Source organism: Morus notabilis, unplaced genomic scaffold, assembly GCF_000414095.1.
Source record: "Morus notabilis unplaced genomic scaffold, ASM41409v2 Scaffold2149, whole genome shotgun sequence".
NCBI classification, from domain to species: Eukaryota; Viridiplantae; Streptophyta; class Magnoliopsida; order Rosales; family Moraceae; genus Morus; species Morus notabilis.
In genome coordinates, this window is record NW_010362817.1 from 33 (window position 1) to 18,627 (window position 18,595).

General features: G+C 33.3%; 1 protein-coding gene and 1 pseudogene across 2 annotated transcripts; both read left to right on the top strand.

The window, feature by feature from the left end:
- Nucleotides 1-1,051: 1,051 nt before the first annotated feature.
- On the top strand, nt 1,052-9,806 carry LOC21387100 (GDSL esterase/lipase 1). Of its 2 annotated transcripts, none has more exons than XM_024168768.1 (5): nt 1,052-1,376; nt 1,478-1,599; nt 1,711-1,944; nt 9,068-9,323; nt 9,433-9,806. In XM_024168768.1, the coding sequence occupies exons 1-5, from the start codon at nt 1,106-1,108 to the stop codon at nt 9,690-9,692; spliced, it is 1,143 nt and encodes a 380-aa protein (XP_024024536.1). In that variant the 5' UTR covers nt 1,052-1,105; the 3' UTR covers nt 9,693-9,806. The 2 variants fall into 2 exon arrangements, with proteins under 2 accessions (XP_024024536.1, XP_010101251.2); XM_010102949.2 differs by lacking the exons at nt 9,068-9,323; nt 9,433-9,806 and adding exons at nt 2,262-2,514; nt 2,620-3,032.
- Nucleotides 9,807-11,381: 1,575 nt separating this feature from the next.
- On the top strand, nt 11,382-13,106 carry LOC21387102 (annotated as a pseudogene).
- The last annotated feature ends 5,489 nt before the right edge of the window (nt 13,107-18,595 follow it).

Genomic DNA, 18,595 nt, shown 5'->3' on the forward strand with positions numbered 1-18,595 from the left:
TAGAATTTTTTATTTTTATTTTTTTGGAGATTTTATAGTGCGTTTAGTGTATTAGAATTCCACAGTGGCTGGAGATATTGGTATGATCTACTTAATAAGGTGAGGGCAATCATCCCCTAACAAGCCGGTTTTGTTAGGTTGAGTTAGGCCTAATATCATTTGATTTTTGTAAAGTGGTATCAGAGCAGACCCAGTTTTGCAATGTTGGGTCCCCAATGTCGACATATTCGCAGCGGTTTGACATGGTCCACGCTGTGCGTGAGGGGGCGTATTAGAATCCCACATTGGCTGGAGATATTAGTATGATCCACTTAATAAGGTGAGAGCAATCCTCCCCTAACAAGCCGGTTTTGTTAGGTTGAGTTAGGCCTAAAATCCTTTGATTTCTGTAAAAATTGTTAGTTTACCAATTCATCCCAAAAGCTTAAGCTATTAGGAGGTGGGCCAACAATAGTTTTATACTTTAACACTCCCCCTCACGTGTGGGCTGGACAATGGGCAATCGTGTGGGTAAATTAATTAGAAAGCCTAACACGTGAATATTTAAACCCGAGATATATTAAAAACCCAACACGTGATGACAATTTAAATGGGGATAAAAAGTGCAATTACGGGGGTTTGAACTCAGGACCTCCCACTCTAATAGCATGTTAGTTTACCAATCCATCCCAAAAGCTTAAGCTATTAGGAGGTGAGCCAACAATAGTTTTATACTTTAACAACAATAGTTTTATACTTTAATATAGTGTATCAGTAAGTCAAATTTTTTAATCGTTAAATTTGTATATCTTTTAATTTTTATGTGATTTTATACAAATTTAATAGATAAAAAACTTAAACTGAACTCATTTTTTTAACCTTTTCTTTCCACTCCCACTGCTTAATGTTTCTTGGGGGTAACTGCACCAAAGTACCCCTGTGTTTTGTTAATATTACAAATACATCCTTAACTATTGAAAGTCAACTCACCTGCGTCCTCTAGAAGCTTCTACTGGTCATACATCATTAATGGAAACGATGAAGATCTTTTATATCATTAATGGCAGTGAAGGCCAAAGGAGGAGATAGGGACACAGGGTGCATATAATAGAACCAAAAGGCACATATGGAAAGAGCCATATTTCCCGAGTATTTGTGGGCTTTTTCTACATTATTATTCCTTGCAGGCATTGCAAGTAGCTGCAGTGACCGGTACTGGCTGCTGCAAAAACCCGTGGCCTTTTTCATCTTTGGCGATTCGATTTTCGATGCTGGAAACAACAATTATATCAACACTAGCCCGAGATTCCAAGCTAATTACTGGCCCTATGGAGAAAGCTTTTTTAATACCTCTACCGGCAGAGCTACTAATGGCCGTACAATCCCTGATTTTATCAGTAAGCTGGTTCTATGATTATGATACTTATTTGTATGTATGTATGAATGTGTGGATTACTTGAAAGATCAATAACTATTAACTAGTACATTTGTTATGCAGGTGATTATGCAAAATTGCCACTAATTCCACCATATTTACAACCAGACATTCACGATTATGTTTATGGGGTAAACTTTGCGTCTATTGGGGCCGGTACTCTAGTTGAAACTCATCCGGGTCTTGTAAGTGATCATCCAATTTTATGTTAGCATGCGACAGATATATTAATGCCTGTCAAACATGGTTTAGAAAACTGGGGAAAAATATGCAGTATTACTATTTATTTGCTTCAGGTTATAGACCTTAAGACTCAACTGAGCAATTTCTACAAAGTGGAGAAGCAATTGAGGGACAAACTAGGCTGTGAAGAAGCCAACACATTGCTGTCCACGGCCGTTTACTTATTTAGCGTTGGAGGCAACGATTACTTTGCCCCCTTCCAGAAAAACACCAGTTTCTTTGAGTCGGAGTACATTCAGAAAGAATACACGAGCATGGTGATTGGCACCTTGACAAATGTTATCCAAGTAATAACATCGACTGCTATTAATTTTACACAAGATAATTTACATCTGAAGTGTCGTGTTTTGCGAAAATTTAGATCTGCTATCTTGATTTTCTTTCTTATTACTTGTCCCTCCAATAAATATATATATTGTCATGTCATATAAACATAACAACCTAACCATATGCATAGGAGTTAAAAACGAAAAACACTTGAGCAACTAAATGAGGTGACAAAAATTGATTGAAGAAACAACTAATAGGATAGGAAAATGGGACAGCGGATCTATACTCATTTTGCAAGTGGAGTTATGGTTAAGTATGCATTTTGATTGGTCAGGAAATATACAAGCTAGGAGCAAGGAAATTTGGGTTTATGAACTTAACGCCCATAGGATGTCTTCCTCTTGTAAAAGCACTTAAACGCGAAACAGGTGGCTGCGTCCAAGGTTTCACAGAAGTGGCCAAGATACACAACAGAGCACTTTCTGAATCCCTCCAAAAGCTAGAGAGCAATCTCCAAGATTTCAAATACTCATTGCACGACTTTTTCACTTCTTTTGGTGAAAGATCGGAGAATCCTTCAAAATACGGTAATTGAAGAGCCTTGGAAAATTTGCAATTTGCTCTAGTTTTTGTACTTTTCTTTTGATTTTTCCCACGTCATAGGTTGAGTCATCAATGTTTTTTATCCTAAGGTTTCAAGGAAGTGAATATGGCTTGTTGCGGAAGTGGTCCCTACAGAGGATTTCCTGTGTGTGGATCAGTGAGAAGAGAGTATGAATTATGTGAGCATCCAAATGATTTCCTCTACTTTGACGCTACTCATCCCACCGAGAAGGCCTACAAGCAAGTTGCCAAGCTATTCTGGAGTGGAAATTCGGATATCACATGGCCTTATAATATTAAATCTTTGTTTGAACTTGACAACAAGTGTAGATCTAGTCTTGTCAGTTAATTAGTATGTTTTTTGCGAAGACTTTTGGCTCAAGTGACATGATCCTTCGTCGATTTTAATGTCAGGGATTTAAACTATAAAAAAATTAAAAAAAATCGAGAAGTAATATGCTAAAATTAAAAGTTCAGGAGTGGGACAAAGTTTGGAATATAGAGGGCCAATTATTCTTATTTCTATCTTCTCATTTACATAGTTTTGTTGTTTTTGCCATTCTAGTATTTTTTTTTTCCCATGAATGTCGTCGTGTCGTTGTGGTGTTGTTTCAGTTTAGTCATTTTCTCTACTGTTCTTGTTTTTTATTTTGCATCATTTTCCCCTTCTTGTTGTTTCATTTTTAGTGTCGTTTTTGTATTGGTTTTGGGGTTTCTTATTTCGTTTCTTTGTTTTGTTTTGTGTGTGTGTGTGTGTGTGTGCGCTTTTGGGGTTTCTTATTATAGTCTTTTTAGTTATTTACTGTTTCCTCTTCGTTTTCATTTATTCCATTGTCGTTTGCAACTTTGTCGTCTATTCTTTACTTTCTCTATTATTAGTTTGCTGTAACTTTAGATGTCGTTTGATCATTTATTTTCCTTTTTTATTGTCAAGTGAGGCCCGGCTTCTTCCTTTCCGCCATCTTTTATTTTTTTTTAGAATAAAGATTAAATTTGAGATTGCCTTGTAAGACAGTTTTTTTTTTTTCTAAATGAGTAAGACACAATTTTTAAGTATAATGTTAATTGTTACTGCTATATTTATAACTATAACTACAACTGCATCAACGACACTGCTATAGTATTACCCCTCGTATATTTGGGGACAAAATTACTGCCTCAGAATGTTTTTCTTTTTCTTTGGATGATAAGCAAAAAGAAAAGTGTCCAATGATGAGCCACTTGGAGAGAGATTAAAAAAAAAAAAAACAATGTGTCGTTTTTCTATTGAATTCAGCTTCAAAGGATAATTGACTTGGTATAAAGAAAAGAAAACAAATCAGAGCACCAGCTCACGCTTTTAATTGGTGTAATTTAGTATCTAACGTGCTTTATAACTCAAATCTCCACTCTAATTTTAGTACCATAATTAGTGTCTAATCAATTTATCAATTATATTATATCATGTAAAAAATTTAAATTACTTTTTAACTAATTTTTTTGTGCTTATTATAAAATGATGTGATGTGATTTAATTAATGAACATCAATTAAAACACTAAAAATTAGATAGAAGACTTTATTAGGACATGATCGCCTTTGAAAAACTTGGGCCCGTTTTGTGGTATAACTATTGTGATTGACTCAAATTTTTTGTCCAATTTTAGTGTCGTAATTAATGTCTAACTAATCATATTATACCGTCATGTAAAAAAATTTAAATTGCTTTTTAACTAATTTTTGTGTGCTTATCATGAGATAATGTAGTGTGATTTAATTAGTTAGACACTTATTAAAACACCAAAAACTGAACAGAGGATTTGGATCCTGTTCTGATACTAGTCATCATTTTTTTTAAACTTATTTTTAAGAGTATGGATCTAGATTTTTACCTTTACATTTCATTAATACCCTTTTGATTAATAGTTCTTTAAATAAATGTATTTTTATAAATACCTTTATTTAAAGAATTATATTAATAAAAAAAGGTATTAACAAAGAGTAAAAAATAAAAATACATTTTAAGAAGTATTTGTCACCATTTCCCTCATTCATATCATACCTTATCAATTAGCTGAATCCGTAAACGATGTCAAGCTGAGTAAATTCAATTTTTGAAAATTTTGTAGGACAGAGTTCTAAACCTTCAGATTTTTTCAATTATAGTTAAATTATTATATATTCTTTTTTCAATATGAAATAAATATAACAAGAGTGAATGATACAGAAATAACATGATGGAGCAATAAATGATAGAAAACCTAAAAAATACAAAAAAAAATAAATAAATGAGTAAATAAACAAACCAAAAAAAACTTAAAAAGCTAATAAATATACGTACAATAATATTTTTATGTAGCAATTATGGCTCAAATATTCAATATTCTCAGCAATGTGTGATAAATAGATCGTTGTTGCCTATTAATGACAACTACACAAAAGCACTAAAATGAATAAGATATTATATCCATCACATAGATTATAACTTGTATGTGATACAAAATGAATGACTGGAGTAATATATAAAGTTATCCAAAGACTACCGGGTGAATTAAAAAAAGAGAAAAAAATAACAACATCAAAAGGGCAATGAAACCTACGATTTGTGACCAAATGAAGTAAAAGAAAGACATTAAGCCAACAACAAATAGAGGAATGAAAGGATGCGGAGGAATATCATGAGAAAACTAAAATAAAATAGTAAGGTCTTTATTTTTTTTCCTACGATTTTTTTGTTTGAAACAGTAAATACTAAGAAGGCAAAAGCATTAAAACAAGTAAAAAGAACAAAAGAGAAACTACCAAAAAATTTAAGTAAAAAAGAGTAGATAAAATCAGAATCCAAATGAGGAAGACATATTCACAGCAATCTTTAGACAAATTACATAAAACTCACTATGTCAAAGTTAATTATCATTGTCACATAAAAAAACTTAATAAAATTAAAATATGTTAAGTAAAGATGTGTATGTATATATATTACTAAACAGATATCACAAGTAAGAGCACAAAGTTAGTTTACAGAAGTTAAAAGAACAAAAATTTCCTGATTAAATAATAAAAGTAATATATTATTTACAATAATGAAAAGGGGAAAAAAAAAAAGGAAACAAAACATAAATAATAATTACCTCAGAGAAAGAAAAAGAAAAAAAGAATCAGAATGCTTTTTTCCCAAAATTTTTTATGCATTTCAGACAATGTAAGAAGAATCATCAATTCATTTAATACCTCTGCAGTAAAATGAATACAGATCATCAACTTGGCAGGACAAATTAGCACCGTAGATGCCACAGATTATCAACTCAATAAATGCATGAAAAAAATCAAGATCAGCCAAAGAGAAGATAGAACCATTTAGATAAAAGTCCCTTTCTGAACAAAAGAATCAATCGCAGGGAAAAATAAAGCATTATAAATTTTTTTTAAAAAAACACTATCTGCTATATTCATTTAATATCTCTGCAGCAAAATGAGTACAGATCATCAACCTGACAGTACAAATTAGCTCCGCAGATGCCACAGATTATCACCTCAATAAACGCAGGAAAAAAAATTAAGATCAGCCAGAGAGAAGATAGAACCATCTAGATAAAAGCCCCTTTCTGAACAAAACATTCAATCGCAGGGAAAAATAAAGCATTATAATTTTTTTTTTCAAAAACCCTATTTGCTATATTCATTTAATACCTCTGCAGCAAAATGAGTACAGATCATCAACTTGACAGGACAAATCAGCACCGTAGATGCCACAAATTATCAACTCAATAAATGCAGGAAAAAAAATCAAGATCAGCCAAAGAAAAGATAGAACCATCTAGATAAAAGCCTCTTTCTGAACAAAAGAATCAATTGCAGGGAAAAATAAAGCATTATAAAAAATAATTTTCAAAAACCCTATCCGTTATCCAATCGAAAATTTCAACAAATTTTAACGAATTCTGAAAAATTTAATTAGATCAGACACAAAAGCAAACAACCAACAAAAATAGGGAAAAAACACATTAAAAGGGGAAAAAAGCATAGCACATGCACTTCTAGAAAACCACATAAAAATCCAAAATAAAAGCGCGAATAAAACTAACATAGAAGCTGCCCAGAAAAATCGAAGAGACCTCCACCAAAGCCCAGATGAATGGAAGGACCGTCCACCAAAACTACGAGAAAAAATAAACCAAAGCTGCAAATAAAAACCGCCGAAGCGCCCAGAAGAAGAACGGATAAAATTCCAGAATTTTCACCGAAATTACATGAGAAAAATAGAGTTTCTGGCAAAAGAAGGTGAGAGAGGTGGAGAGAATAAGAGGATCGAAGAGGGAATAGAACCTAGGGCTCCACTTACACAGAAATGACCGAAAACACCCAATCTAAAACAAATAAAATGATAAAAGACCAGGGCAAAACAGTACAATCAACCTATCAAAAATAAGAAGACCAAACAGTCCCTACACAGAAAAGATAGGAGAAGGGGAAAAATGGCAAAATCAGCATCCTACTGTGCAAATAATAATAAAATGAGTCTGTGTGAACAGTAAACTCAAGCTTTCTTTGAGTATATTTATAATATGATATCACAATTCAAAACTTATTCTATCAGTACGTTTTTTTTTTTTTTTTTTTTTCCCGTAACCTCTGTGTTTTGGTAATATTACAAATACATCCTCAACTATTAAAGTTCAACTCTCCTAAAATAATTATACTAAAAAAAAAAACTCTCCTAAAATAATAATAATAATGAATGAATAAATAAATGAAAGATCATGTGCAACACAAATAGTTGGTTCAATGATACCGATGCTTCTCCTGTACAGATTTTGTCAACTAAGATGGGCTGTATTCATGAACATTATGCCCAGCCAAACTAAAAATTTAACCAAACCACATAAACAAATGATTTTGCCTCAAAATCCAATGAAACCCACAAGACCACAACCGTTAACAAATAATTTTTGTTTCAATGGTTACCATAAACAATTCACAAACAAAAAACGTGTAATATTATTAAAATAGAGAAGACCTTCTATATCATTAACAGCATTGCAGGCCAACGGAGGAGATAAGCACAGGGTGAAACTATAGAATCAAAGGCACATATGGAAAGAGCCATGTTTCTCATGTATTTGTGGGCTTTTTCCACATTATTATTCCTTGGAGGCATTGAAAGTAGCTGCCATGACCAGTACTGGCAGCTGCGAAAACCCCCGGCCTTGTTCATCTTTGGTGATTCGATGTTTGACGCCGGGAACAACAATTGCATCAACACTAGCCGGACCCTCCAAGCTAATTACTGGCCCTATGGAGAAAGCTTTTTTAATACCTCCACCGGCAGAGCAACTAATGGCCGTACAATCCCTGATTTTATCAGTAAGCTAGTTATATTATTATGATACTTACATGTGTCTATCTATATATCTAAGAAGATTAGATTAGATGGATTACTTGAAAGATCAATGATTAGTACATTTGTTATGCAGGTGATTATGCAAAATTGCCACTAATTCCACCATATTTACAACCAGACATTCACGATTATGTTTATGGGGTAAACTTTGCGTCTATTGGGGCCGGTACTCTAGTTGAAACTCATCCGGGTCTTGTAAGTGATCATCCAATTTTATGTTAGCATGCGACAGATATATTAATGCCTGTCAAACATGGTTTAGAAAACTGGGGAAAAATATGCAGTATTACTATTTATTTGCTTCAGGTTATAGACCTTAAGACTCAACTGAGCAATTTCTACAAAGTGGAGAAGCAATTGAGGGACAAACTAGGCTGTGAAGAAGCCAACACATTGCTGTCCACGGCCGTTTACTTATTTAGCGTTGGAGGCAACGATTACTTTGCCCCCTTCCAGAAAAATACCAGTTTCTTTGAGTCGGAGTACATTCAGAAAGAATACACGAGCATGGTGATTGGCAATTTGACAAATGTTATCCAAGTAATAACATGGAACTACCTTTAGTTTTTCTAATATAAGATTAATCTATATTTATATCCATAGCATATAACTAAAGCCGAATGAGCTTCAGCTTTAGTTATTGTGCGAAACGTTTCGTACATTTTTGTTTTCTTTAATGTCTTCTGCCTTTCTTCCGTTTTTGACTTTATTTCTTTTTTCCTTTCTTTCTTCTCTCTCTGTTTTTGCAACAATTTTTATAATCATTTTTAAAGATGTCTCGCGTTCTTACTAGTTTATATCTATTAAGAGTTGTTAGTTTATTAATTTATCTCAAAAGCTTAAGCTGTTAGGAGATGTACTAACAATAGTTTTATTTTTTAACACTCCTCCTCACATGTGGGCTGGATAATAGACAATTGTGTCAGTGAATTAATTGGAAAGCCCAACAAATGAATATTTGAGCCCGATATATATTAAAGACCTAACACATTATGACAATTTAAATGGGGATAAAAAGTGTAATTACGGGAGTTACAAGACTCCCATTTTAATATCATGTTAGTTTACCAATCCAAGCTCTTAGGATGGATTAGTAAACTAACAAAGTGTTAATGTTTTGCATGGGGTTATTATTAAGTACGCATTTTTATGTGCCAGGAAATATACAACAAAGGAGGAAGGAAATTTGGGTTTCTAAACTTGACCCCTCTAGGTTCTCTTCCTTATATAAAAGCCCTTAAAGCAAACAAAACAGATGGTTGTGACAAGGATTTGACAGAAGTGGCCAAGCTACACAATAGTGCACTTTCTGAAGCCCTCCAAAAGCTAGAGAGCCAGGTCACCGGTTTCAAATACGCATTACACGACTTTTTCACTTCTGTTGATGAAAGATCGGAGAATCCTTCAAAATATGGTAATTAAAGAGACTCGGAAAATTTGCAATATGCTATATCTTCTATACTTTTCTTTTGATTTTTCCCACATCATACATAGGTTGAGTCCTTTGAGTTTTTGATATTAAGGTTTCAAGGAAGTGAATATGGCTTGTTGCGGAAGTGGTCCCTACAGAGGATATACTAGATGTGGATCAGTGAGGAAACCGTATGAATTATGTGAGAATCCAAGTGATTTCCTCTACTTTGACCCTTTTCATCCCACCGAGAAGGCCTACGCGCAAATCGCCAAGCTATTCTGGAGTGGAAAATCCAAGATCACAGGGCCTTATAATCTTAAATATTTGTTTAAACTTGACAACGAGTGTAGAACTAGTCTCATCAGTTAGTCAGTATGCAATTTGCAATAACATTTTCCCCCGCATGAATGAAGGCTGAAGTGATACTTGTTGAGTGTGATTGTCTTGTAATCTTCTTCTTCTTCGTAATAAAAGTGCCTCACAAGCGGCTAAAAGTGATTGCACCTTTCACATTAAAGGTAAATCGTGTAATTGCTTTCTTGTCTTTCCCTTATACTACTATCCTCATTAGAACACAAATTAGGGTGTTTGATCTTTAACAGATCAGCTTTCTAATAATGAAGTGCTTTAGCCTTTTACTAAAAAAAATGTATAAGCTTTCGATATGCTAAATCTCGACCCCATATTTGCACAAAAAAACAAAGTTTTCATGATGAACTAGTCAAGTCAGATTTCCAAAGTTCAAATCGATCTCCTATTTCGGAACTGCGTGTCGTTTTCTACTTTCTTCTCATACTGTTCTATCGTTCTTTTCTCAATTGAACTCATTCTCACGTTTTTTGTCGTTTATTCAGTTCTCGCTCAGTAGTTTATATCGGCGTTATCATTTATTCACATTTTGTTGTTTTATCTTCTCGTTTAATGTCGTCGTGTCGTTGTGTTGTTTGACTTTGAAGTTGTTTCAGTTCAGTCATTTTCTCTACTGTTCTTGCTTGTTATTTGGTATATTTTTCCCTTCTTATTGTTACATTTTATTATTGTAACAACAAGAAGGGAAAAATGATTTTGTTATGGTACCATTTTCCCTTCTTGTTCTTATCCTCTAATTTATTTTTGTAGCTCATTAGTTATTTACTTTTCCTCTTCGTTTGTAACTTCAGTTGTCGTTTTCTCATTTGTTGTTTAGCACTTTGATGTCGTTTATTTTTTATGTGTCGTTCTCTACTACTTATTTGCTGTAAGTTTAGCTGTCGTTTTCTCATTTGGTGCCATTTGTTGTTTTTCACTTTTGTTGTCGTTTATTCTTTGTGTCGTTCTCTGTTACTTATTTACTGTAACTTTAGCTGTCGTTTTCTCAATTGGTTCATTTGTTGTTTTTCACTTTCGTTGCCGTTTATTCTTTATGTGTCGCTTCTATCTTACGTGTTTACTGTAACTTTAACTGTCGTTTTTATGCTGTTTAATTGTTGTTGTCGTTTTAAACCCATCTTCTTCTTTCCGCCACCGTTTTTTTTTCTTTTTTTCTTCTCTCTCTCTCTCCCCATCATTTAAGTATTGTTAAAAAATAAAAACTAAGTTTGAGGTAACTTCTGTAAGACACAGTTCTAAATATGGTATTGTAATTACAACTACATCACTTTCACTACCACTGATATAGTATTGTCACTCATAAATTTGAGTTAATATAGTTCTAAATCTAGCCTTGTTGCTGCTACACATAGTACTATTGTTATTTCTACAGAATGAAAAATCCCACCTAATAAGATCTCGAGGTAAAGCAGTTATCTTGATTTATCTACTAGTCAAATACTAGTGAAACGAGCTTTCAACTCCATTATGAGTATCTGACTTTCTCATACCCAAAAACGACAGCTAGGCTAGCCAGAAAGTTATTTGTTCCATTTCAAAACCGTCGAATTCAACTCAAACTTTTGGTTTTTTCCACGCTCCCTTTTTTGTTTTTTGTACTTTTATTGCATAAACCATCAGAGGCCATTTTAAAGAGCGTTGCATACTAAGGAAAATATTACACGTAAAGTACAGTGCTGAATCAGAATAAAGACATGTCAATTTCCGTGAGGTTTCCCTGCATCTTTTGTCCATCAGCCGTTTGTGTGATCAGTCTGATCAACACTGCAATCATCGGTGCCGCTCATTATGACCGGTCACCGGAAAAACACGTGGCGCTCTTTGTCTTTGGTGACTCATTGTATGATCCGGGAAACAACAACTTCATCAACACCACCACCGGATACCAAGCAAATTTCTGGCCTTATGAGGAAACATTTTTCGGTTTTCCCACCGGAAGATTCTCCAATGGCCGTCTAATTCCTGATTTTATTAGTAAGATAATCCTATATAATAAACATATATTCAAGAATGTTACATTCTTAGACAACTGGGTACGTAATTTAAATTGTTGATGTCTATTTTCAAATTGTAGGTGAGTATGCAAATTTACCATTTATTCCACCATATTGAAAGCCAGGGGTTCACAATTATGTAAATGGTGTGAACTTTGCGTCTGCTGGGGCCGGTGCTCTTGCTGAAAGTCATCAAGGTTTTGTAAGTAAATCCTGCTCAATAGTCCAACCGAAAAAATAAAAAATAAAGAACAAAAGTGATTCTTTCTCATTGTTTATATGGCTTTATGCTTCTTATAAGCTTATAACGATTAATTATCTCCTATGCTTTTTTTTGGGTACATTAGTATTGAAATGTTGCTCTTGAGTCTTGCCTATATTGAATGTTCGTTCAACAAATGTTGTGTTCTTTGTGTTTTATTAGGTGGTAGACCTTAAAACTCAACTGAATTATTTCAAGAAAGTGGAAAAGCAATTGATGCACAAACTAGGTGCTGGAGAAGCCAAGAAATTGATATCTTTGGCTGTCTACTTGTTTAGTGTGGGAAGCAACGACTATCTTTCCCATTTCACATCCAACTCTAGTTTACATAAAATCTATTCTAAGAAAGAATATGTTGGCATGGTGCTTGGAAATATCACCCAAGTTATTCAAGTAATGGATAATATAAAATATAAATATATATTTTTGTCCATTTGATTTGTGGTTTTTTCTTATGCAAAGTGTTTATGGTTATTTGCATTTTGATGGGTGATCAGTGAATATACAAGATTGGAGGAAGGAAATTTGGGTTCGTGAGTTTACCACCTATGGGTTGTTTTCCAGGGACCAAAATTCTTCAGCAAGGAATTAATAAAGGTTCCTCCTGCTTTGAAGAAGTTAATTCACTGGCCAAACTACACAACAGAGCACTTCATAAATCCCTCCAAGCAACACAAAATCAGCTCAAAGGTTTCATCTATTCAATGCATGATTTGTATACTTCTTTTAGTGAAAGATTGGAAAACCCGTCAAAATATGGTAAAAGCTATAGCAGCAAGCTTCTCTCTCGTTCTTCTTCCCCCCCCTTCATGTCGTCGATGAAATCCTCCATTAATTTTTCTTTTGTTTTTGGTGAAAGGTTTCAGAGAAGCCAAGATGGCATGTTGTGGCACCGGAAAGTACAGAGGAATTTCTAGCTGTGGAGGGAAAATAGACGTCAAAGATTTTGTATTGTGTGATAATCTGAGTGATTACTTCTTCTTTGATTCTGCTCATCCCACTGAGAAAGCCTACAAGCAACTTGCGAAACTTATCTGGAGTGGAACTCTCGTATCACACAGCCATACAATCTTAAAGCACTATTATAATCTCTAACAGCATTAATGTTTTTGTATTAGGAAGAAATGTTGTGTTCCTTCACTAGGACTACATATTATCGACGAGCTAATGCATATGGAACTTTTGATATAAATTATAGTATTTGCGTGTTTTTTCCATATCATTTTCTTTTACCTATGAATGTACATTAGTGTGGAGATATTTTCATAACTCGCGGTTAATGTAGTGACAGAAAAGAAAAAAAAAAGGAATAAAACAAACAAAACAACATGCTAGAACAAAAACGAAAAGAAAACACATATTGATACACACGCATGGCGTGCTACTAATTACGCTAGTCATGTTGGGTAGGATTTGTCACGCCCCAGATCAGGGGTGGTGACGTAGAGGCTTGATTAGGGTTAAACGCATGATAATAATAAAAGAAATACTCAACGAGCTACACACACTGAAGTAAAACGAACTACAGGATTTTGATACCGTACATACATGACATGAAAATAAAACATTACAGTTACAGACATCAACCACAATCTAGATATCCGAATATAAGAGTTTACAGAATTTACAAATTCTTACATTGTACACACATGAGGATGAATACAATCCTCTCTCAACCGGGTGGTAGCGACTCAGCTACTCCGCACTGCTCCTAGAGTCTCCTGGGAGGGTTAACATTTTTAAACAATAAAATGTGAGCGAAATGCCCAGTAGGATATAATTTGGAATAAACTTTATAAATAAATAAGAAAGCGTTAAATAAATAAATGAATAAGTGAATAAATAAGACATTCAGTTCCAACACAACAGCCGGAACCTCACATCCTTTTTCTCAAAGGAACTGTAACTGAAAATTTCCGTATTATAGGCATCAACAAGTAATTTATACAAATTACTTACACAACCAAGTGCACAAGACTTCCCGGGCCAGGTTTCGGGTTCTGCCCCCAAGGATGCACTCTCCACATCCTATCTAGGCCATCAGCGGGCTTACCGGTTCACAAAATCTCTTTCATTAAGAAATCATTCATTAAACATTATGAAATCGTTATTATAATCCCACGAACTGCAACAAGCCGTGGGTCCCCCATGAACTACAACAAGCCATGGGTTCCGTGAACTACAACAAGCCACGGTTTTTAAAGATATTTTTCTTTCGCAAACAAACCCCTTTCTTTAAAACATTTGCAATGCCAAAATCCTTTTGAAAATAAGCTCACAAGAAAATGGATAGAAATCCTACCTCGAAATTACCAAACCTGTGGCTAGCGGCGCACCATCCCACCTCCCGCTTCCTCAAGCCACTCAATCTGAGTCCTCAGCTATCACTGTTACAAGACAATACTTTAGGATTCCAAACTCATTCTTAAAGTAAGTCAGACTCAATCATATCCTTCAATTTCCTATTAGTGTGCCATAATCAATTTCATCTTTCAAATCATAATTCCAAGGGTTTTAATTCCAAAACGTGGATTAAAGATGCTAATTCATCAACTCTAGGTCCCCAAATGAAGTTAATTTGGGTCCTCCCCGAAAACATGGCTCAAGACAACAATTTCAGGCCAAACAGGGTCAAACCCCGTATACACCGGTCGACCGGTGACAGAGCAGTACAACACCACCGGTCGACCGGTGGTGTACAATTCGGTCGACCGCATAGGTCGACCGGTAGCCTAATGCAGTCCGATCGACATGTGAAGAACAACAGGCGAAGAAAACCCGCGGAATCAGCCCAAAAACCTGCGATTTCAATTCCAAATCAAAATATTTCAAAGGCATACCACTAGATCCGGGTTCTAGGTCCTGAAACAAGTCCAAAGAACCCAAGATCTCCAATTTCTACCATGATTTTACTCAATATCCATCAAAATCTATTTCAAACCCAAAAATAAGTTTTAAATCCGAAAACTTAAGATTCAAGAGAGGTTTTTCAGAAATCTTACCTTGAATCCTTCTCTTGACGTTGAAAACTTCTTGAAACTTTCATTTGGTTCGAAATCCGGTTGATTTGAGACAAAACGGGAGAGAGAGACAGCCGGGAGAGAGTGAGAGAATGAAGAGAGATAGAGAGAACGGAGAGAGAGGGAGTGGCACGGGAGGAAAAGAGAAAAAGAAAGAAAGAAAGAAAAGAAAAAGGAAAAGACAAAGAAAAGAAAATGGACAAGTGTCAACATTTTAAAAGATCAGTCCAGAAATGCGTTCATACACACTTCTCGGTTAAAATAAAATTACTGAAAATATTTAAATACCTTGGAATTATTTAAATTACACATCAGAAACATTTATTAAACAATAATCAATTAATAAAATCATATTGGGCACACTAATAAATCTTAATTATCTCAATTAATCTCATTTAATCCTTCGGAGTATTACAGGATTCGAGTCATGGATTTAATCAAAATAAGTTGTTTATTACGTTACATATTCAAAATCGGAGTCACTTTTAATCGTACATTTACTTAAATCTATAATTGGAAAGGAACCATTGCAATTTTACTTTATATACTCTTCCAGTAAATGTTGTGTTTTCAATTGAAAAAAGGTAATTTAAATACACATTTTAATAATATTAGTCGTATTAAAAATATTAGTATAATATTAGAATAACAAAATGATAACTATAAGTTGTGTGATTATTTTTTAAAAAATAAAATAGGGTCAAAATTTGGATAAAATAATTAGAAATTAAACTTAAAAAAGTGTTAAAATTTAAATATATTATTTTTTCACTAAAATTATTGTATACGTATTGTTATTCTTATTAACTATCAGATTTTATTTTATTTATCTTGTACTGTTGGAAATTTTATTGACTTGTTTCTGAGTTTAATATCATGATTCTATTTTATACTATTTTTCTACATAAGTTTAAACTGGAGTTAGCGCTCTAATTAATTTACTTCTTCTAAATATTGTATTATGAATTCACAAAGGTTTTATAAATATATAAATATTACATAAATATTAATTTTTAACTTTTATATTTCTTTTTTGGAATTTCTGACTTTATGTCTTGAAATTCTTTTTTAATTCACAAAAGAAATAATATAAGATTATTTAAAGGGAGACATAAATCTTTTAAGCTCTTGCTTAAGACCGTTTGGTCTAATGACACAAACAACCGTGGTGGTGGAGTTTATTTAGAGGACGTTTAGTTTGTGGCTTTAAAATCATGATTTATGATTTTAATTTTTTAAATTTAAATTTTTTATAAAAAAAAATACTGTAAAAAATTAAAAATTATGGTTCAAAACTAGAAACGAACTCTTAAAACAAACAGCCCATTAGAAGTCGGCGGTTTGATCTCAATTCTCATGTTATATAAATAAATAAATAAATAAATCTTTATGCCCTCGTGAAATGTACCTCTCAAGGGGTCCCACTTTTAAACATATAGCTCGTTATCATTGTGGCTTCCCCATAGATACCCAATGTGGCTTAATTACCTCCTCTTCCTAAATTCTAAGGGGAATCTTGGAAGAAAAATGATATTTATCTCTATAAGAATAAAATTTTATATTTATAAATAATAGATCTTATTAAGTTAAATCTTATTTACTCCTTTAATGAGACGATCTAAATAATAGGATCTTAACCCGTCAAGTCATAGAGTAAATAGAGGTGCTCATAAATGAGTTAGGTGTAATAAAATAAATAAATGTCGTGTGGGCAGAGACGGATAAATAAATGAGTTAGGTGTAATAGCAAGTTGAGAAACAACCACTAGTATATCTGATTCAAGATCCTAAGAGCCTTGATGACCACAACTGGTCCCACTGCCATTAATAGCAAGCTCCTTATTGTTCACGTGGCTCAACCTTTAGCCGTTTACGTATAATACAACCCATGCAAATTGTGAAGCTTGAGAGCTTAGTCAAATTAAACTGTTTTTTTATGAATAGCAATTGTCCACTTTAATTAAAATTATTATGTACGTCAGTTAAAATTATTATTTATGTTAAAATTTTATTACGTAAATAATAACAGTAAATAATATTAAAAATTTTATTATAAATAGAGTTCTAAGTCTCTTCATTTTATATACATTCATAAAATTAATAAAATTCTCTTTTTCTAGTGTTTCTATCTAAATTTTTTCTTCTTAATTTTATATTTTCTTAGTTTTCATAACACCTTATCTGCACGCACGTTTTATTTCTAGTGTGATTGTCTACATTTATTAATTCAAAGAAAGGAACATTTGATCCAATTACAAGCATATACCTTAAAGTCAAAAGAAAATAGGTCGTAGTTCTAGTCCTATTGTAAGTTTCTACCCTTATTAATTCAAGTGAAGGGTAAATTAATATACTCTATTATTTTATATTCATACAATGGAGGGCTATGCCATTAACGTATTATAATTTTTATAATTTTATCGTTATACACCCTTCGAAAGGTTTACCGAGAAGTTTGGCATATTAGTATTCTCATAAATGGACGGCTATGCCGCTTGCATGTAATAATTTCTTATTGCATTTTCTGCATGCATATTACTATTCTCATATATTTCTTTTTCTACATCATTTGAGGTACACAATTGTAATTTTTCTTCCACTTCTAACTGTAATATAACGGATTTTTACACCACTATTAATGGCTATATAATAGTTATAAACGGCTAGTTTTTACTCTATAAAATGTGGTTTTTCTTAACCCATAAATCCACTTATCATCTTCTTAATATTTTTATCTTTCACTTCTCATTTTCTCTTCACTATTCTTAATATAATCTTCACGATATGGCGAATATGATGATGACGTTTATTATTTTAGTTGTCATTTTCTATATTTTTGATCTTTTTCTTGGAGATCATTCTCCACACGATTTTCAGTTTTTTCCTTGCAATACTCATACTTCTAATATTTCTCCTTTTATTTATTGCTATTATGATTAATATGTAATTTTAATTATACTCTCTATTGTAATAATAATCGGTGATTCTTATTATATCGATGTTCTGTTATAGTTATCACCATGTCGAATCTTGCCAAACTTGAGTTCGCTACACTTAACATCACAGGAAAGAATTATATGACTTGGATCATAGATGTAGAAATGTATCTAGAATCATTGGGTCTAATTGATACCATTAAAGAAAATAATAACAAGTCACCACAAGAAAAGGCGAAAGCAAAAATTTTCTTTCGTAAACATCTTGATGAAGGCTTGAAATGCGAATACCTCACGGTTAAAGATGCACTTGTCCTTTAGAAAAGTCTGAATGCGAGATACGACCACTAGAAAGAAGTCATACATCCGGCCACTCGCCTTGAGTGGAACAATTTACATTTCCAAGATTTTAAGAAAGTCAACGACTACAACTCTGCCACGTTTAGAATTGTTTCGTAACTGAAATTTTGTGGAGTAAATATCATAGATGGTGAAATGCTACATAAAACTTACTCCACTTTCCATGTGTCTCACATTACCTTGCAACAACAATACTGTTAGTGCGGTTATAAGAAATTTTCTGGCTAATCTCAACTCTTCTTGGGGCAGAGAAAAACAATGAATTGTTGATTAAAAATCATCAATCTCGTCCCACTGGTTCAGCAGCATTTCCGAAAACAAATGCTACGTT